General features: G+C 39.1%; 4 protein-coding genes across 5 annotated transcripts; all 4 read left to right on the forward strand.

Annotated features, from left to right (window-relative positions):
• The first annotated feature begins 244 nt into the window (after window positions 1-244).
• On the forward strand, window positions 245-1,902 carry LOC133709769 (stemmadenine O-acetyltransferase-like). The gene has a single exon (XM_062135635.1). The coding sequence runs from the start codon at window positions 355-357 to the stop codon at window positions 1,645-1,647; it is 1,293 nt and encodes a 430-aa protein (XP_061991619.1). The 5' UTR covers window positions 245-354; the 3' UTR covers window positions 1,648-1,902.
• Window positions 1,903-7,305: 5,403 nt separating this feature from the next.
• On the forward strand, window positions 7,306-8,971 carry LOC133710373 (stemmadenine O-acetyltransferase-like). The gene has a single exon (XM_062136430.1). The coding sequence runs from the start codon at window positions 7,371-7,373 to the stop codon at window positions 8,649-8,651; it is 1,281 nt and encodes a 426-aa protein (XP_061992414.1). The 5' UTR covers window positions 7,306-7,370; the 3' UTR covers window positions 8,652-8,971.
• A 1,870-nt stretch (window positions 8,972-10,841) lies between these two features.
• LOC133711172 (ornithine decarboxylase-like) lies at window positions 10,842-12,113 on the forward strand. The gene has a single exon (XM_062137334.1). The coding sequence runs from the start codon at window positions 10,842-10,844 to the stop codon at window positions 12,111-12,113; it is 1,272 nt and encodes a 423-aa protein (XP_061993318.1).
• A 4,034-nt stretch (window positions 12,114-16,147) lies between these two features.
• Window positions 16,148-19,546, forward strand: LOC133712281 (stemmadenine O-acetyltransferase-like). Of its 2 annotated transcripts, none has more exons than XR_009847277.1 (2): window positions 16,148-16,890; window positions 18,801-19,546. XR_009847277.1 is itself a non-coding variant. In XM_062138386.1 (2 exons), the coding sequence occupies exon 2, from the start codon at window positions 17,215-17,217 to the stop codon at window positions 18,505-18,507; it is 1,293 nt and encodes a 430-aa protein (XP_061994370.1). In that variant the 5' UTR covers window positions 16,369-16,890; window positions 17,194-17,214; the 3' UTR covers window positions 18,508-18,653. The 2 variants fall into 2 exon arrangements, 1 of the variants encoding a protein (XP_061994370.1); XM_062138386.1 differs by lacking the exon at window positions 18,801-19,546 and adding an exon at window positions 17,194-18,653 and having other exon boundaries at window positions 16,369-16,890.
• Window positions 19,547-22,348: the final 2,802 nt, after the last annotated feature.

Genomic DNA, 22,348 nt, shown 5'->3' on the forward strand with positions numbered 1-22,348 from the left:
TCCAAACGACTTTGAATGTCAATAACTAAATTAAGTCTCCTCCTCAAGAAGACAAGAACAAGATGACAAAGCAGAAACCTACCACCTTTATCTTGTCTCGGGTGATAAGTATCCATTAAGCTTCATTCCGGCCTAACGACTTTCCTAGTTAATCATGTAGAAGAAGTAAACGTCCATATTGCATATGTAACCGCGTTAACTAGTAAACGGACAGCCGCCCCAGCCCCTATATATAATGATTGCATAGCCATGCAATATGCACACAAAACCATATCTTTGTTCTAGCTAAGCTAACACAACTCCTCCACATACCCAATTACTTATTGATCATTGTTCTTTTATAGTTTGATCAAGATGAAGGTTGAGGTGATTGAGAGGGATTGCATCAAGCCTTCTTCTTCAACCCCAAACCACCTTCGCAAACATGAGCTTTCATTTCTCGATCAAGTCGCCCCTCCCATTTTCATGCCCATGCTCCTATTCTACCCTGCTACTAATTATGGTCACGGTAATGACGAAAACGCTTTGTCTGCTAGCCGGGTTAAGCAGTCCCTATCCGAGACTTTGACGCAGTTCTATCCGCTAGCCGGACGGATCATCGACAACGCCTTTGTCGACTGTAACGATGAAGGTACTCCTTTCGTCGAAGCACGAGTCAACTGCCTACTTTCAGATGTTGTATCCCAACCGGACCCAAACCAACTCAACAAGCTACTCCCATGTGAGTTGGAATGTGTTGTCGACTTTGTTCTTGCAGTCCAAGCCAACATCTTTGACTGTGGAGGCATGGCTATCGGAGTGTGCATTTCGCACAAAATCGCCGACGCCTTGTCACTAGTCATGTTTCTCAACTCTTGGGCTTCCATTTCCCGAGGTGATAATTGTGATTACACAGCTCCCACTTTTGACTTGGCTACGTTCTTCCCGCCGAGATCCATATCCGGGTTCAAACCAGGGACTGGAATCGCAAGAGACAAAATCGTTACTAAACGATTCGTCTTCAGCGCCTCCACCGTCGCTTCTCTCCGAACAAAATACACGACATCTGCAACTGACAGACGCCCGACTCGTATCGAGGCCCTGTCAGCTTTTGTATGGAGCCGTTTCTTGGCTTCCACGCAAGGAAAGCCCAACTCGGACACAGTTTACAAAGTTCTCCACGCAGTCAACCTACGAACCAGAATGGACCCGGCGCTTCCGGAGAGTCATTTCGGAAACGTGAGCCGGTTCGCGACTGCGACGACGTCGTTTGAGGAGGGCGAGGAGGATTGTTATGGGTTTGTGGGACAAATGAGAGATGCTATAAAGACCGTCGACGGGGAGTACATGAGGAAGATTCTAGAAGGCACCGCGCATGTGAATTATTTGAAGCAGCGAGCGGAGGAGTTTCTGAAAGGTGAAGTGGTGTCATTTAGCTTCACCAGTCTCTGTAGGTTTCCATTGTATGAGACTGACTTCGGGTGGGGGAAACCGATATGGGTCGGCTCTGCTAGCCTCACGTTCAAGAATCTGGTTTGTTTCATGGATTCTGGGTCCGGTGGTGGGATCGAAGCGTGGGTTAATTTGAAGGAAGAAGACATGGCTAAGTTTCAAGAGGATGAGCAGTTACGCGCACTCACTTATCCGGCCAGAGATGCTAAAGTTTAGTGCTGGCTGGTCCACTGATAATGGATATTGTGCTTAGATTTTACTTTTCTTGTATTGAATTAATTGTTATTTAGTTGGGAACTTGGGATTGAATAAATTTGTTTATCAACAGAAGGAAAAAGTAAAAATGTAACTAAAGAAAAGGGATAGGATTAAGTCAAAAAAGGCTATATATTCTGTTTGTGTACTGCATATAATTCCCCAATTAAGCATTTTAAGGGTCATTTGGCAATACAGTTGTACCTACTCTTAGAAGGTTTGCTCTTCTTTTATTTGACATTTTTTTATTATCTATTTTACTAAAAGAACTTTGATTTCATGTTTCTCCGTACTCATGCAAATGAGGTTAACGGGCATGCCAACATAAGTGAGGTAAATAGAAATGTCCGTGAATTCGTGAAAGAAGCTGAGCAGACGGAAAATTGTGGTTTTCACTCTGGAATGATGTCCCAATTCTAGGACTATCTCTAAATTTATTCTTTTTTGGTCAGAACCCATGATTTCTTAGAGAAAACTGTGGACTACAGCATACGTTTTATTGGCCAAAATCGTTCTTATCAAAATCTTCCAATCTCAAAATCATGATTTTTAATCAATTGTTGAAATGATGAAACTCAAAAAATCTTGACTTTTTTTTTTCTTTGCTATTTCTCAAAATCAAGAAATTAGAAAATTAGTATTAAAAAGAGGATAAGTCTCATGCGTGTGGTGACTTTTAAACCCACAAATTGGGTTTATCTATTGATTAATTATTAATTTATCAATTAAATAATAATTATGCTAATTTAATAATTTTTCGTGGTTCCAACTTTATTAATTTATCAAAATTTTACTGTAATTAGGTTGAGAATCATAATAATGCCAAGTTGTTATATTGGTTGAATCGATCATATAAGCATTATGATCTTTTGTCGACCTCTTCTAATTATATTAAAGAATACTTCACCATGTATGTATGTATGTCTGTGTGTGTGTGTATATATAGTCGACCTCTTCTAATTATATTAAAGAATACTTCACCATGTATGTATGTATGTGTGTGTGTGTCTATATATATATATATATATATATATATATATATATATATATATATATCCTATCTAAAGCGAAGCTTCGCTTTGAAATTAAAGTGCGTATTTAGAGTTTAGGGTCACTTTTCAGTTACATATTCACATCTGAACCGTTCAGTTTCTAGGTACTAATGTATACATCATCTCTGCAAATTTTCAGCCAAATTGATGATCGTTAAGGAATTGATAACTGCCTTAAAACTAGTACGGTTCAGGTTGGACAGATTCAGTTCGTCCATTGGTTTAAGCGAGTTAGATACCTTAACAACCATTAATTTGGCTGAAAATTTGCAGAGATGATCTATATATTATTACTTAAAAATTAAACGGTTGAGATGTGGATATGCGACCGAAAAGTGACCATAAACTCTAAATGCGCACTTTAATTTCAAAGCGAAGCTTCGCTATGGACAAAATATATATATATAGAACTTTGCTCAGGAACGGACACGGAGTGTCCGTTCCTAAGCTTAGGAACGGATTTCCAGTTTTTTCCCACTTTTCGATCACACATTCACATCTTACCGTTCAGTTTTTAGGTCCTAATGTATAGATCACTTCTGTAAATTTTCAGCCAAATTGATGATCGTTAAGGCATCCAAAACTGCAATTTACACGAATGAATCGGAACCGTTCGTGTTCATTGTTGTAAATTGCAGTTTTGAATGCCTTAACGATCATCATTTTGGCTGAAATTTTGCAGAGATGATCTATACATTAGGACCTCAAAACTGAACGGTTAAGATGTGAATGTGTGATCGGAAAGTGGGAAAAACTAGAAATCCGTACCTAAAAAAAGGTGTTTGGCTCCAGTTTTGTTGCAGCTGGTCAACAGTCTCTTTTCTGCGCGGGCGTGCCAGCACCGTTCGGGTGCGGTCGTTGGGGGTGTCCCTTGACCTGACTTCTTTTGAGCGACTGTAGACAAGGAGAGCACTAACCTTGTCATGGGGGTCTTTTGTGCCTCGTGGTGAGGACTTTGTCTTGTGTCACCAAGTTGATACTCAACGTTGTAGGTTAAGCAGAGCGAAATCACCGGGAAGTAGAGAGAACTTGCCAAAGCGTGACTTTAGCTTAGCTGGTTTGCGAGGGCGTTACCCTTGCTTAGCTGGTTCCGTAACCGTTGTGGTCGCGGTACTACAGTCGGCTCCCAAGGAGACTAGGACCGAAGCACGTTGACAGAGGGTTTGGTGGCACTGACAGTCGGCTCTTGAGAAGACTAGGACTGGAGTGTGATCACCGGTAAGAGAAGGAGAGGAGTTGCTCTTAGAGAGGGGTTGCTCTAGTGAGGCTTGGATAATCTTAGAGATTGTTGTTGAATTGTGTTGTGAATTGTTACTTGTTGTAGCCTCTATATATAGGCTACCAAGCCATAGTGGTTGGCCTTAAAAAAATCATGATGGGTTAGTTTTGAGCACTTAAATACTAATGGAATTGTTAGGTTTAAGCACTTAAACACTAATGGAATTTGTTAGGTTTGAGTACTTAAACACTAATGGAATTTGTTAGGTTTGAGTCACTTTCTGCTCCTTTATTCCTTCAGTTATATCTCCACCAAGAAATCAGAATGGGCCTTCGACTTCTTCATATCAAATTATCCATAATGAGTGTAGATCATTGTGGTGAAATTTCAGAGCTTAATTCCATGTGGTTGGGCCGGAAACGCTGCTGGACTCCTTACAGGTCTAGTTTTCCAGTTTTGCTTCTGTAGAAAATTGGATTGATTGTTGGAAGGCTTTCCACTCAAAACTAGCTCTGGAACTTTTCATAAGAAATGATCCATGGGATGTCTAGAATTAATCTGGAAAGTTTTAGCTCATTTGGATTTCGGTTGGTTAGTCTGCCACCCTGCCTTCCTTGTTTAGCTCGGTTTCTCCTAACCGAAGTAGGAAAATATGCTAAAGTTGACTTTTCATTTCCATGCTTCCATCATTTCCTTTTCTTTCCATAATTATGCAGGTAAGCTTTATTTAGCCTCTAAATAATATATTTCAAACTTGTCGACAATATATAGCTTGAGCCAGGACAATACTTGGCTGACCAGCCCTGGTCAGCCCTTCCTAACCAACCCCTGCGTGTCACACTCTCGATCCAACACGTGTCTCTTTTTTTTTGCCTCTCTTTCTGTTCTCCTCCTTCCTCTTCCTGTACTCCGTCTCCCTCTTCTCCTGTCTCTATCGGCGACCAACTTGACCATCCTCAATCTCATTCCTCCTCCTCAACCCCTTCTCCACTCCCCATCGTCGGTTTCAAGTCACCACCACCGCCTTCCCCACCCTCTCAATCAAAGCCTACGCCACGGATCGAGATCCCTCCATACTTGTCTCCGGAAACGGCAAATCCTCCTTCAGAGTACTATTCCCTGCTTCGCAGCAGGACTACGGTTCCTCCACCTCCATTGAGGTCGATGCCGTCACCCGGGAGAACGGATTTTGAAGCACAGCGCCACAAACGGGTTTGACGTCGCGCGGCTCAACATCGCGACGAGATCGAGCGCGTGAGGAAGGCTTAATTGGCTTAGAAGGACACATGTCATCCAGTTAGTGGATATGGTCAGCCAAAGCTGACCATACCTGGTCAGCGAAGTATAATCCCTTGAGCCACTGACATTGGCTCAATTTTTCCAAAACACGCCTTGTCAGGCCAAAATGCTCATTTTGGGTCCAAACAAAAGGTACGGACGTCCGTAGCGGAGACGGACTGTGTGTGTGTGTGTGTGTGTGTGTGTGTGTGTATGTATGTATGTATATATATATATATATATATATATATATATATATAACAGATCAGAGTACCGGATTTCGAAAATTCGAAAAAGATATATATATATATATATATTATTTTGTTTGAGGCATACCAGAAAAATGCAAGTGGTCTGGTGGTTGGGCTCTTCATTTGCACACGTGGTGGGGTGGGTTCGAGTCTCCCCCATCGCAAAATATTGTGCTTATTTAAAATTTTTGGTATATCCGATTGGGTATAAAGATATATATTATTTTGTTTGGGATTTATCACTACCGAGCAAGTGGTACGGTGGTTGGGGATTTCATTTGCCAATCTGGTGGGGTGGATTCGAGTCTCCCCAACCGCAAAATATGATGCTTATTTTGGATTTTTCCATATCCGGTTGGCTATCAGATATATATTGTGTTGGAAGTGTGTCATTATCGTCCAAGTGGTATGACGGTTGGGGCTTTGATTTGCATATCTTTGGGGGTGGGTTCGAGTCTCCCCAACTGCAAAATTGAGAGTTTATTTTTTATTTTTCCATATCTGGTTGGCCAGGGTTATTTTCGGTATTTGACTTCCATGTGGGTCCCACTTTTGCTGAATTGGATTGCCACGTCAGCAGTTAACGGTTGAAATTGACGGAATCCTGACGGAGGGACCTATTGGATGAGAATATGATATCACAGGGGTGTTTTTGATGAAATTGAAAGTTGAGGGACTGAATCGATATTGGACCGATACCACAGGATACTAAATAGTATTTAAAAGTCTCTTGTTCATCCTTTGTTGCTTGCCCATGGGTTTTGCTTTGTGCATAGCTTACTGCCTAACTTATCATTCATTTCTTCTGTATAGTTTCTCCGTCCTTAGGCGAATTCTGCCGATCCATTAGGGTCCAAGCAAAAGGAATTAACTTTTTGGTACATGGTAGACCACAAGTTAGCCATGCAAATTGGCATTTTTGGGGCCCCGGGGGGGGGGGGAGGACTGGAGAACCTTTGTCCTAGTGATGGAGATGGCTTTCACAACCCTGTTTAGATTTATACCCCCGTCATGATCAATAAGTCACTACTACAGCCCAACACCCTAGAAAAATTTTCCAGATCGAGTTCCAGTACTTCTACCGACCCCTGTGGGAACTAGAAAACAAAGAAGAAAATTAATTTAGTCATCCAGGGAAATCAGCTATATATGGCCGACCATGTCCCCGGTAGAAGAGACGGCGGCCAGTTCCTATTTCAACTTGTTGGTAAACGAACTTTGAAAAATTAAAAGTTTCGTTACCACCGGCCTTTTATTATGAGTTTCGACAACAATGCCATGTTGATTGTCATCTGTGACGAAAAGGCCACTAGGGATCCAACCACGCACGTTTTCCATACGTACACTGTTACGTTCGCACCCTCCTTTTAATTTGCTGTTGGTGCATGCTAGATGGATAGCACACTATAAGTAAGTGGCTCATAATTAAACAAACCGAGTTTAGGTATATTGTAAATCTCTCAACGATTAAAGAAAAAACACTACTTTTCAAAAAAAAAAAAAAAAAAAAAAAACACTACAGAAAAAATGTGCCATTGATGGCTTCACGCGTTGTGAATGACAACAGTACCCTTATATGATCTATTGTAGGATTGTATATGAAATTATGAAGTATAAAACTTTGACTTTTAAAATTTTTATAATTCACATGCAAAGTCAAACTTCATCAGGCTACCATATGTGAAGAAGGATCCGTTTTTAGTTTTTACACAATAAGCACACACAATTGCAACAATCACACGTAATTTGACTTTGTATCCCTAGCTAGCTACGTATGTGTATAAGTAGGAGCAATCTAAACACCACTGAACCAAACAAAATCGAATAACAATCCGATATATCATTTTGCCACAACCACTCGATCGAGTAAGTTAGGAGAGATCGATGGGCATAATAAAGTTTGAAGCTGAAGTAATCTCCAAGCAGATTATCACGCCTTGTTCTCCAACCCCTGACCATCTTCGCCATTATCAGTTCTCATTTCTTGATCAAATATCTCCCCCGGTCTATAACCCTTTGCTTCTCTTTTATGAATTCAATGCCAAAACTCAACCCAACATCACTGAAATATCCAACCACCTGAAGACCTCCTTAGCCAAAGTCTTAACCCTTTTCTACCCCCTAGCCGGACGACTCAAAGGCAACCAATACGTGGATTGCAACGACAATGGTATACCCTACCTTGAAGCTAAAGTGAACTGCAAACTCTCAGATGTTCTCGACAATCCAATACCCGGAGAACTCAACAAGCTCATGCCATTTGAGCTGGACGATGTGGCAAACAAATCTGCCCTTGGCGTCCAGCTCAACATCTTTGAATGTGGAGGTTTTGCTATTGCTCAATGCCTTTCTCACAAGCTCGCAGATGGGTTATCATACTTCACGTTCAGCAAAATTTGGGCCGCCACTGCCCGTGGTGAACCCAAAATAGCACATCCACAGTTCATTTCCGCCACACTATTCCCTCCCAAGAATTTAAGTGGATATGATGCGCGCACTGGTATCACAAGAAACAAAGTCACAAAAAGATTTGTGTTTAGTGCCTCTAACATAGAGGAGCTCAGAAAAGATCATGCACATAAGGCCTTAACACGCCCTTCACGTGTTGAGGCCTTATCTTCTTTCATCTTGAGCCGATTTGTGGAGGCTACCAAAGATATTGGATCAGCTGACAAGTTTTACAGGGTGGTTCATGCTGTGAACTTGCGGCCAAGGTTCGACCCACCACTGCCGCACCATTCTTTTGGGAACCTTTACCGAGTAGCCATGACAGCTCCGTTACAAATAAGTTCCCGAGAACCATATCATGGTATACGAGAAGTGATAAGCAAGATCGACAATGAGTACGTAAGAAAACTACAGAAAGGTGATGAGCATTTGAGTTCCATCAAGTCCTATGCTAAAAGTTTTGCTAAAGGCGAGCAGGTTACAATTAGCTTCAGTAGTTATTGCAGGTTTCCTCTGTACGATAACGATTTTGGTTGGGGGAGGCCTACGTGGGTGGGGTCGCCGGCACTGACGTTCAAGAACCTAGTGAACTTCATGGATACCAAAGAGGGTGGTGGGATTGAGGCATATATTAGCTTGGAGGAGGAAGTCATGACTAAGTTTGAGAGCGATGTGGAGCTTTTAGCTTATGTGTCTCCAAGTGCGGTGCTGAACTAAGCAAAATTAGTATGCGTTGTGGACAGTGCAAAATATGAAGGTGTGTAGTGAAGTATGTCCTTTCGGACTTCCATATTACAGAAAGCAGTTGTCAGTAAATCCAGTATGCGCTCTTGTTTTGTCCCCCATCATCCTCAGTGTTCCAGATATTGAAGTCGATCTATATCTATGTATGCAATTAAAAGAAACCATGATTGAGAGTTCACCTAAAAACTGTCTCGTAGATGAACACTCTTGTGATGGATAATATTAAACTATTTTTACGCACTAATTAAGATGGTTGGAGAAGTTTAGACCTCATAATGCAATTAGGTTACTCATGCTCTTGTGGTCTTTGCCTGGTTTGTGCTTAATAAATGGATTTTAATTATCTACAGGCTCATTAATAGTTCATGTAAAGGGATCGACCAATATCAGGATATAATATATATAGCGACTCTCCTATAAATAATCACCTAACCCTTTCATTTTCTTGAGTTACATCTTGTTTTCTTGATAAATTTATCGAGTGCCAAATATCATAATACCGAAAAGAAAAAAAGAAAAAAAAGAAATTAGGAAATTACTCCAAGAGGAATAATCTATTTAAGCACACCATACACTTCGGCCAGGCACTAAGCTTTTGTATCTTTGGCTGGACAAGTATTTCAAGAATTATTGCGTGCGGAGGAGTATGTAATCCTACCAACATAAGCTGGTAAGCTTTCTAGCTCCAATTCATACTCGCTGGTATTAGGCGGAGACTTTTATAGTTTAACATCTCCTGCACATTTAAAACTTAGTACTGAATACTTTCAAAAAAAGAAGAAAAAGAAATTAGTACTGACTTCATGCATGAAGACTTGAAGAAGATAGGCCTGGCCTTTGGCTTTAATATAATTACAAAACAAGAACAAGTCATACCCTGGGTGGTTCAATCAGAGTAATTACTCAAATATATCAAATATATTATATTGCAGCATCAAACAGTGTATATGAAGAAATATTGCTTGAAATCTAGCCAGTGTAATTTGATCTCTTTAATTGCTCTCATCGCTTAGTCTTACAATTATGTTCAGAGACTCAAAATTTAAAACTGAACTATATACACATATTCTAACATAGAAATATACCCTAAAATAACAAACGTAGATTCATAATTTTAACACATGTCAGACCAATAGTAAACTCTAAATACACGTTCAAACGTTCAACTATATATCCTAAAAAAACAATAACAAATGTAGATTTGTAATTTTAACATATGTTAGACAACAGTTTCTCAGACATACCAGCAATATGTATGCTGCATAATGTATCTGGTTTATACAACGACTTTTCCTAATCTGCACCAATATCAAAATATCAATTATGATCGAATTATCAAATATAGAAATTATCACGATTCATCATGGAGTATTAAAGAAAACATTTTTAAAAAGTAGACCATAGTCAGGAAATGCCTATTTTTAGCATGACTCTTGCCTGGTTTCTGCTTTATAATTAACTAGATTTATAATTGCTTAGTTAGATATTGGCCCTATTGGCTCATGATTCTGATATTGATGTCAACCCTACTTCAGAAACTAATACAATTATTTGCCTTCTTATAAAAGTAATGAAAGCAGGGACTCATGATTACTACCCAGTTGGCCACTAGATCTTTGTTAAACAATCAAAAGAGCTATCAGTTCCAAGTTTAGCAATGACTTCCTCCACCAAACCACTATATACAGGACATATATAGTAACTCAAAGTCTAATCTCTCAACTTTTGACCCCACAAAAAAAAATATCTAAGCTTTCTTCTCCAGGAAAATCTGATTTTGTATGTAATAAAACTATTTTTGTTCTTTTATGATGGTGATTAAAATTATTAAGCTCAGTACGTAGCTGAGCTCACTGCCAATTCATCCCACTCAGCTGTGACAACTAGAGTAAGTTAGTTAGCTTGCTTAGCGTTTGGATATATCTTTGTAATAATTCTAAATAGACATAATATTTGCTTAAATATAGGCTTTGATCTTTGTAATAATTCTAACACAGTCGTTCATCAATACAAATTAATCCAGCTACTTTCAGCCTCGAATTCTCTCTCATTTCGTCTGCATCCTCTACCTTGCAGCTCTAGCTGTGGCTTCAGCATAGCTACTATACTAAAACTAATTCTCTGCTCTGTGTACGCTATTAGCACTAATTAGAGTGGACCAGCATGGATGTAAACAGCGTTGAACCCCGACTAAGTGCATCAGATAAGGTCATGAGCAATTACGGGCTGAGTAGTACTCATGAATATTTCCTAGAGAAAATCATTTCGACGATCAAAAAACAGCAAAGTGAGGAAGCATTTTACGTGCTGGATTTAGGTGTTGTCATTAACCTCATGGACACCTGGAAACGTAACCTTCCGATGGTCCAACCCTTCTACGCTGTTAAATGCAATCCACACCCGGATCTCCTCGCCACCTTGGTTGCTCAAGGCTCAAGTTTCGACTGTGCAAGTCGGTCTGAGATTGAATCCATTTTGGCTCTGGGAGTTTCTCCAGATCGCATTATCTATGCTAATCCTTGTAAAGCTTGCTCTCACATCAAGTATGCTGCCGCAGTTGGCGTTAACCTAACCACTTTTGATTCAGTAGATGAGGTTCATAAGATCCGAAAATTGCACCCGGAATGTTCTTTACTAATCCGCATCAAAGCTCCGGACGAGAGTGGGAGCAGGTGGCCAATGAGTTCCAAGTACGGTGCTCTTCCCGAAGAAGTGCCTAAGCTCCTCCAAGCCGCTCAAACTAAAGGACTCAAAGTTGTTGGGGTATCATTTCATATAGGGAGTAAGTCCCACAATTATCAAGCATATAAAACAGCAATACAGGCAGCTAAGGCGGTTTTTCAGGAGGCGGATAGGCTCTGCATGCCTCCCATGCATGTGTTGAACATTGGCGGTGGCTTCGTGTCCGATGCATTGTGCTTTGTAGCTGCGGCAACAGCCGTGAAAACTGCCGTGGACAAGTACTTTTCAAAGGAGGAGCAACAAAACTTAACGATGATGGCCGAGCCCGGTCGGTTCTTTGCGGAGACGGCTTTCACGCTTGCCACCAACATCATTGGGAAGCGAGTGAGAGGGGAGGTCAGACATTACTGGATCAACGAAGGGTTCCATGGCTCCATGATGCGCGTGGATCGTACAGCGCTAGTTGAATCGTGCATTTCTCTGAAATGCATGTCCAATAACAGTAGTGACGACAATGAGAAGAACCCAGGCATTATGGTAAGTGGTAAAGGTGTCGGTGGTGATCGCACTTACAGTTCGATTGTGTTTGGTCCGACGTGTGATCCCATTGACAAGGTCTTGGAGGGTCACCAGCTACCAGAATTGGAGGTGAATGATTGGTTGGTGTTTCAGAATATGGGTGCTTATACGTCATCCTGTAGCAACAAGTCTAATGGTTTTGGCGCAGCCAAGATCACCTACCTTACTAATTAATCGATGACGCATGAGTTTGCAATACGTACTCTCTGTGTACGCTCGCTCAAGTGTGCCATGCCACTCACCTTTTTTCTTTATGTATCTTTTATGTATGAAGTTTCATTTTGGTATTTTTGTGTAGAAGAATTAATTTTGGTATCACGTACATGTGGTAATAATTTTTTGGTTTTTTGGCCAATTAATAAGTAATTGTTGAATCTTAGAGAAAAAAAAAACTGTAATTGCAGTTTAAATACTAGCAACAACTCTAGTTTCATGGAATCCGATTGGGAGTGAATCAAGCCATTTGGTAGCATATTCCTTGTGAGATTCAGTGACTTTCTATTATTTGATCACGTAATCATGATTATTAAAGACTACTCAGCTCAAAAGTCTTTTAGAAGAGATGCAGCCAGTTATTAAAAGATATGCACACTTTCATAGATATGTTCGTTCGCAGCAAGTTGTCATATATTATAAAGGCAATAGTTAATTGCCTGATGCAAGCTATACGATTATAAGTGTTGTGGATCGTGGTGATGTTGAAACCCAAATAAGCACAGCACACAAAGAGAAACAATCACATAGATATGAATATAAGAATATAAATTTAAGGTGGTTCAGTAAAATTTTTGTCTACGTCCACGAGAGAGAAAAACAGTCTTTCACTATATTTATAATGGGTACGGTATATAATCATATCAAGTCTCTAACAGACTTGATGAACAAAAAGAATAAGAAAACAAGTACTCTGTCCTCTCTTTCTAATTCATGTCCCTCTCTTCTTTGCCCTCTTGTTAGTGTCATATTCATGTAATTGGCATTTTCTAAGTTAAACAATCAAGAGTCATATCTGTGTTGTAATAGTCCTTACTCGTGGAACTCAGAAGCTTGGATCACATACAAGACTTGCTACTCAACCCAACTCAGCACCTTCAAATGGTAAGTCTGCATTCATGTGTGTCATGTTACTTTTAGAAGAGAACAAGTTCTTCTATCCTAGATTAGGAAAGCATAGTTTTCTGTTTGCTGAGCTACTAAGTCAGACGTGTTTCTTAGTGTCGTGAATAGGCTTGTTATGAGATAGTTTATTATCCATGCTCGTTAAAAACGTTTTTAAAAGCCCGTGCACAACAGGAACCCTAGCGTAGCTCCAGTGTCACACTAGTATAAATACATGTTTGTTTAGCATGCTAAGGTCACGGCTTTTTTTAGAGAACTTTGAGCCTAAAGAGATTTTCGATAATTCTTCATGAGTTGTTCTATGTTAAACTCTTGAAGGATTATCAACACTTTAAATACCTTCTTTGAAAGCTTTGGTTTATGCTTCCGTGTGTGCTGCATTCGTGCATGGTTTGTGTCATTTCAAGATTGACGAAGGTGATCAGATCCACTTTCCAGATTTAGTAGCAAAGACAAGATCAAACTGCCTTTCTAATAGAGTTCTAGTAAGTAGAGTGTGTGAGTTCTTTATGTACTAATCTTTTATTAGTAGATTTTTTACCGGTATAGTGTCTGCAGTTTTTTACCTATTTGGAGGGTTTTACTGCATGCATCAACATATCGTGTGTTGTTGACCTACTCTTATACTTGCTTTGTGTTAAATGTTGGCCTACTGACAACATCCCATTAGGCTAGGTAATTCTGTTTCTGCAATTTCACCTCTCTCACTCTCTAACTCCGAGAAAAGAATATACACTTTGCTCTCTGTCTCTGTGATGCAAAACCAAGACCCTGAACCTCTCCTTATATAGTCATAAAGATATCACACGCTTCCCGAATATATGTTTAAGGGTGACCAATTACCAGAACTGGAAGTGAATAATTGGCTGGTGCTTTTTTGAATAAACGAGCTTATTTGTTTTCAATCAGTAGTACTTGTCAAATTTAGTAGTTTGCTTGGTTCCGTATATGGTTGATTCAAAATAGGAATTGATGTATGTGCCGTTCTGGCTATGATAAAGAATGAAATTATCTGCTTCGCTAAAAAAAAAAAGTTTGTTGGAATTGAATTTGCTCACCACGTACCTTAACTGGAGTGGTGATACCACCACTACTCTCAATCTTGAAACCTATGCCACTAGTTAAATATGGTTAACATTAACATGCAATAAATGGATTGTCGGAAGGAAATTTGGATGATAGGGACCCAACCACTTTGATAATTTTGGCATCCATGATGGCGAAATTATTAAAAGAAATAGTGCTTCTATTCGGGAGTGTATTCCATGCACTGACAGTGCATAGGTACTTGCAATATGAATGGATGTAATTTTTTTTATATTAAAATATATAAAGAGGTGTGATTAAATGAGTGGCTGTTATTTTTTTTGAGATTAAAATAACTGACAGTGCACTTGCACTGTCGGTGCATACAATCTGATGATCCTAGAAGGGGGTGAATAGACTCACAAATAAACTTTCTCTGGGATTGCAACTAGGTGATCAATCCTGAGAGTAGATATTGAATAGAATGTATTGAACAATCAAACAAACCAACTAAAGCAATAACGAACACAGATTTTTGTTAACGCAGTAAATACCCTATCGAGGGAAAACATCTGCGTGGCCTTTAACTCTTGAAAGACCAAACCAAATCACTAGTGAAAAACAGATTACAAGTCACAACACAAGGATTGTACTGACCGCGACAATCATTCCTGGACTGACTTGTTTACAACTCTGGGATTGCACTGACCGCGGCAATCCTATCTGAACAGACTCACTAGTTGTTTTTCAAACTGTTTTCAATCCTGGAACAAACCAGTTTGACAAAACAGAAATACATAGAGAACGACTCCTTTACAATAAAGGGATTGAAAAGAACAACTATTTTCAATGCCGAGAAGAACCACAGAACTCCTATATATATAGGGGGAAGAAATCACCAAGATTCCTTCAGTTTGGTTGAAGTGTGGCCACGAGATGCAGAGGCACTGACTTCCCACTTCCTTCTTAGACAGCAAGGTCTTCATGATTACACTGAGTGGACAGCAAGGATTCCATAATAGGAAGATAAGAAAGTACAAGCAAGAGAGAGAGCCCATGCTGCGGTATCCTTCAGCATGCTGAAGAGGAACTGACACACTTACAGTTTAAGCATATTTCATGCTTTGTCAGATTATTCCAAAGCCATAGAATTAAACAATTTGGTACGTATTTGGTTGCACATGGGACTTTGGGAGAGATTTGTGTTTAGTTATGAATGCCAATACTTTAATACTAACATTTTCTTCTTCACTCGGATCCATCTCAAGGGGATATTAATTACCTCTCCAAGATTTTCTTCCTCACCCGGATCCATCTCAAGGGGATATTACCTCTCCAAGATTTTCTTTCTCACTTGGATCTATCTCAATGGGATATTGCCTCTCCTTGCCAATATGTTAATACTAACACAATCCTCTCCAATTCGTACCTCTACATTTGATATATAGACCTCTCCAAATTTTTGTAATTCATTTTATCCCATTTTACCCCTCCAAAAAGAAAAAAGAAAAAAAAAAAACAACCAAGGTTGTCGTTTCCATCTCTTCTTCTTTCCCGCTCTTACGGACTATCTCCTCACTCTCTCTCTTTGTTTCTTTTCATTCTCTTTGGTTGAAGAGTAATTTTGCTAATTAATTTTGGTAGGAGTTGATATTTTAGATTCAAGGACGGGGTTTTGATTTTAGATTTGGGAATTCTTCCTTTCTTGATCTATATACAAATAGAGAGAGAGGGTAAAGAGTGTTGTAGAGGTCTGCAACATTACTTGTTGTAATTCTATGTTATTATTAGATTCGATGTCTTGATTCTTTTCTAGTTTATCAAGTTTTATACCACACGTAATCTGATACGTGGTTTTAGCAATTGCATATTGCAATTCTGCAATTGTCATACAATTCAAGTCTGCAAGCAGCAACATAAAAAAATAAATACTAGCTTCCCATGAATCACAATAAGCACAAACAATTAGAGAACAAACAAAGAGAGAAAGAGAAAAGGAGACAGAGTGAGAGAGAGAGAGAACCAGAGAAGAATATAGTCGTAGATGCCGGTTGCATTAGTTTTTATTTTTTTCTTTTAATTTTTTCGAGAGACATAATGGGATACAAATGTTTACAAAAATCTAATGAGGTCCGCATGTTAAATTGTGAAAATATGAATAGAAGTAGTCTAAAAGAAAAAAGACAATACTTGGATAACCATAGCTGGTTAGCAAATGTTGACTGTATCCAATAATAAGAGGACATTTGTTCTTTTAGAATTTTTTTTTGAAAGCTAGTGATCCGCACGTGATGTTCACATGTTGGGGGCTTATATAAAAACTCATGTGATGGCTCTAAAAGGACAGATGTCCTCTTATCATTGGATAATGACATAATGTTAGCTATGGTTAGCGAAGTATTATCCAGAAAACAGAAAAAGAAAAAAAAATGATTCTTTAAGGTTCTAAAGCCCAGGTAAATGGCTATTATATGAAATAAATGAAAATGGTGGTATCTAATTGATATAAAAGGGAAAACCTCAGGGGGCATCGTCTCCATATTTTTATCCCACTGAGAACGTCCGGACCCAAAGCGGCAAAGACACTGGACATGAGTAAAGGCTCGTGCTTTCTTCAAAATTTCTCATCGCTGACTCTGAATCACCTTCGACTATGAATTCGTTAATGATATTTTCAGAGTCCATTTCAATTGCAACGGTATTGAAGTTACACTCTTTCCAATTCTACAGCTTCCTGCACCGCCTTGGCCTCAGCTTGCAGCGACGAACCGGCTAAAGGGAAAGCTTTTCCGGTGATGAAAAACCAGTGAGTAACTCCGGCTTTACTTTCCCAATATAACCCCATTTGGGTTCTCTCATTACTCCTCTGTTGTAGAAATTAAGCTTGGGTCGAATTTACTGTTTCTATGAAGTAGAAAGCTTTGACTTTGAATGTTAATATAGACTTTTCTGCTTTGTATTTTAGCAAGAAAGCTGAGCATCTTAGACCACAAAGTCAACAATCAAACTTAGAACCCAATATCAATTGAACTACTTCTTCTTTTGTATATGTGTATTAGTTTTATCACAACCAAAGATCAGTTTTTTTTTTTTGCCACAACTCGATCAGTTGAGTTGATTAGGAAGAAGAATGAATATTGAAGTTGAATTGATCTCTGAGGAGATTATCAAACCATCTTCCTCAACCCCTGATGATTTTCGCCATTACCAGCTTTCCTTCCTTGATCAGTTATCTCCTCCAGTCTATAACCCTTTGGTCCTCTTTTATGAATTCAATGACGAGACGATGCCTAGCGTTACTGAAATATCCAACCACCTTAAGAAGTCCTTAGCCGAGGTCTTAACCCTTTTCTACCCATTAGCGGGACGAATCACAGACAACAAATATGTAGATTGCAATGATGAGGGCATTCCCTATGTTGAAGCTCATGTTAAGTGTGAACTTTCTGAAGTTCTCAACAATCCAGTCCCTGGTGAATTCAGTAAGTTCATGCCATTTGAACTAGATAATATTGCTAATAAGCTTCCTCTAGGCGTCCAGCTTAACATCTTTGAATGTGGAGGGTTTGCTATTGGTCACTGTATTTCTCACAAGCTAGCAGATGGATTATCTCATTTCATGTTCAGCAAAACTTGGGCTGCCACTGCCCTCGGAGATCAAGCCAAAATTGAGCCTCCGGAGTTTATTTCAGCAAAACTCTTCCCACCAAGGGATTTTACAGCCTATGATGCAGGCCTTGGCATCACAAGGAATAAAGTAGCAAAGAGGTTTGTGTTTAGTGCATCTATGATAGAGGCTCTCAGAGAAAAATATCAGAACAGCGAAGGCCTAGAAAACCAGAAACGCCCATCACGTGTTGATGCTTTGTCGGCTTTCATATGGAGTCGATATGTGGCCAACACCAAGGATACAGGGCCTGCTGAGAAGTTTTACATGGTGCTCCATTCTGTGAACCTGCGTCCAAGGTTTGACCCCTCGTTGCCGCACCATTCTTTTGGAAATCTTTATCGTGCTGCCATGACAGCTCCTTTCTTAAGTAGCGGGGAAGAATGCTATGGCTTGGTGATGAGGCAGGTACGAGAAGAAATAGACAAGATTGACAGTCACTACATGAAAGGTCTGCAACAAGGTGCTGAGCACTTGAGTGAGCTTAATGAAAGTGTTGGTAGTGTTATCAGTGGAGAGCTGATTACATTTAGCTTCAGTAGTTTCTGCAGATTTCCTCTGTATGATAATGATTTTGGTTGGGGGAAGCCTACGTGGGTATCGTCACCACCATTGACCTTCAAGAACCTAGTGGTTTTCATGGATACCAAAGAGGATGATGGAATAGAGGCATATATTAGTTTGGAGGAGGAAGTCATGGTTAAGTTTGAAACTGATATTGAGTTCTTGGCTTATGCGTCTCCAAGTGGGTGCTGAACTGTTTTGTTTATTGACAAAATAATCTTCTCTTTGGAGTTGATCGATTGTTGTTCTGCAGCTGATACTCTTTCATGCTTATAGTAAAACTATCAATTCAAATTACATGATTTATTAAACAAATTGTGGACTTCATTTTTGGTGAAGATGAAACCTCCCTGTTTGGGTAGTTCACATTCATAATGTAGAATAGAAAGGTGGACCACGACGATGTAGCATTATTATTCTTTATCAGTGTCAAAATATCTCTAAACATGTCAATAATGGAGCTATTTCTCTTTCCACCACCTCAGGGCCTCTTTTGATTTTCACCAAATTAGTAATTTGGTTCTTGCTGGTGCAATTAGACTCTGTTCAGACGGAGTCTATCAGGTTATTTCTCTGGGTTGAGTCCTCTGCTACAAAGCTACCTTCCAGTGCAGTGATCCCGAGTTCATCCCAATTGAACTAGATGATATTGCTGAATCTTTACGGTACAAAGTAAGAAAGTATAATTGGAGTGACTCAGACAGAAAAGGGCTTTTGTAGCCAGTAGATGGGCCATTCTAATATATCAACAAAGATTCCAGTGAGTAAAAAGTCCTCACCTATAACTCCTGTTCAATCTCATAGTGCAGATACTATGGTATACAGTATTGGTAATCCTTCTTCCCTTGATAAGATCAAGTCCGGTAAATATCCCCAGAGATTTATACTAGTTAATCTTAGCTAGAGTATGCTCTATGAAAGTTCAAGGCCATTGCCTATGGAGTTGATGATTATTGTTAGGTTTAGGTGCCTGTTTCATTTAGATTCTTAGCAGTAAGTACCATATATTGTACTAGAGAGGCATATATATTGGTTTGGGGAGGAAGTCATTGCTAAAATCTGAAACTGATAGCTCTTCAAGGAAGTCTGAAGTCTGACCTTCTCCTCAATAATAGTTATCCAGCTGGTATTGAGAGTATGAGACTTTGAAGTCTGACCTTTCCTCAATAAGTTGAACCACCCTATAATCAAGGCAAATAGCCTAACATACAAGTTCTATTACTAAATCTGATTTGATTTGACATGATACGATATATATGAATATTGTATTTTTTTCCTTTTTGATTACATTAGTAAACTCAAATTGTACAAAAATTAATTTTTCGTGAGTCGAACTCATATATATATATATATATATATATATAGCCAATACAACCCTTGCAATACAACCACAACCTAACTTGCACGAGATATATATATATATATATATATATATATATATATATATATATAGCCAATACAACCCTTGCAATACAACCACAACCTAACTTGCGTGTGTGTGTTTCTACAAGTTTAGAGGCATATATATTGGTTTGGGGAGGAAGTCAAGGCTAAATCTGAAACTGATGGCTCTTTCTTGGCTTTGAAGTCTGAAGTCTGACCTTCTCCTCAATAATAGTTATCCAGCTGGTATTGACTATTGAGAGTATGAGACTTCGAAGTCTGACCTTTCCTCAATAAGTTGAACCACCCTATAATCAAGGCAAATAGACTAACATACAAGTTATTTAGTAATAGCCGATTTGGTTTAATATATATATATATATATATATATATATATATATATATATATATATATATATATATATACAGATCCAATCCAGAGCAGAGCTCCGCTTTGAAATTAATGTGTGAAGTTCGAGTTTTGGGCTACTTTTTGGTCGCATATCCACATCTCGACCGTTCAGTTTTTAGGTACTAGTGTATAGATCATCTCTGCAAATTTTCAGCCAAATTGATGATCGTTAAGGTATCTAACTCACTTAAACCAATGGACGGACTGAATCTGTCAACCTGAACCGTCCTAGCTTTAAGGCAGTTATCAATGCCTTAACGAGCATCATTTTGGCTGAAAATTTGCAGAGACGATCTATACACTAGTACCTAAAAACTGAACGGTCGAGATGTGGATATGCGACCGAAAAGTGGCCCAAAACTCAAACTTCACACGTTAATTTTCAAAGCGGAGCTCCGCTCTGGATAGGATCTATATATATATATACATAGCCAATACAACCCTTGCAATACAACCACAACCTAACTTGCACGAGATTCAACAACCGGATAGTTCTGAGGGTGAATAATGGAATGGTAAAGATACATTACTCGAAAGTCTCCCACGGGGAAAGGGGATCATTTCAACATAATCAAATCCATATTCATTAAGGTTAAAAAAGTTAATATTCGTCATATATGTGTGTGTTTCTACAAGTTTAGAGGTATATATATTGGTTTGGGGAGGAAGTCAAGGCTAAATCTGAAACTGATGGCTCTTTCTTGGCTTTGAAGTCTGAAGTCTGCCCTTCTCCTCAATAATAGTTATCCAGCTGGTATTGACTATTGAGAGTATGAGACTTCGAAGTCTGACCTTTCCTCAATAAGTTGAACCACCCTATAATCAAGGCAAATAGACTAACATTACAAGTTCTATTACTAAATCTGATTTGGTTTAATATGATATATATATAGAAGTTTGCTCAGGTGCGGATATCCGCACCGAAGAAAAAGGTGCGGATTTCCAGTTTTGACCCACTTTCCGATCACATTTTAACATCTTAGCCGTTCAGTTTTTAGATCCTAATGTATAGATCATCTCTGCAAAATTTCAGCCAATTTGATGATCGTTAAGGCATCCAAATTGCAATTTACACGAACGGACTGAATCTGTCGAACCGGAACCGTTCGTATTTATAATGGTAAATTGCATTTTTGGATGCCTTAACGATCACTAAATTGGCTGAAATTTTGTAGAGGTGATCTATACATTATGACCTAAAAACTGAACGGCTAAGATGTGAAAATGTGATCGGAAAGTGGGTCAAAACCGGAAATCCGCACCTAAGCAAAAAGTGCGGACGTCAGCACCGGAGAAGCGCTGTATATATATACAGATTTTATCCAGAGCGGAGCTCCACTTTGAAATTAACGTGTGAAGTTCTAGTTTTGGGTCACTTTTCGGTCGCATATCCACATCTTGACCGTTCAGTTTTTAGGTACTAGTGTATAGATCATCTCTGCAAATTTTCAGCCAACTTGATGATCATTAAGGTATCTAACTCGCTTAAACCAATGGACGGACTGAATCTGTCAACCTGAACCGTACTAGCTTTAAGGCAGTTATCAATGCCTTAACGATCATCAATTTGGTTGAAAATTTGCAGAGATGATCTATATACTAGTACCTAAAAACTGAACGGTCGAGATGTGGATATGCGACCGAAAAGTGACCCAAAACTCGAACTTCACATGTTAATTTTCAAAGCGGAGCTCCGCTCTGGATAAGATCTGTATATATATATATATCCTATCCAGAGCGAGGCCTCGCTCTGAAATTTCAGAGTGATGTTAAGGTTTAGGGTCACTTTTCGGTCATATATCCACATCTCAACCGTTCAGTTTTTAGGTATTAATGTACAGATCATCTATGCAAAATTTCAGCTAAATTGATGGTCGTTAAGGTATCTAACTCGCTTAAAACCAATGGACGAACTGAATCTGTCCAACCTGAACCGTACTAGATTTAAGGCAGTTATCAATGCCTTAACGACCATCAATTTGGCTGAAATTTTGCAGAGATGATCTATACATTAGTACCTAAAAACTGAACGGTTGAGATGTGGATATGCGACCGAAAAGTGACCCTAAACCCTAACCTCACTCTGGATAGGATCTATTACATTCGTAAACTCAAATTGTACAACAACTAATTTTTCGTGAGTCGAACTCATAACTTTCCACTTACAAATGAGAGAATAGTGCAACGAGATCAAATGGTATCGGCCCTTTTTTAAAAATTTATTATTATTGTTAGAGT

Source organism: Rosa rugosa, chromosome 5 (genome assembly GCF_958449725.1).
Source record: "Rosa rugosa chromosome 5, drRosRugo1.1, whole genome shotgun sequence".
Classification (NCBI taxonomy): Eukaryota; Viridiplantae; Streptophyta; class Magnoliopsida; order Rosales; family Rosaceae; genus Rosa; species Rosa rugosa.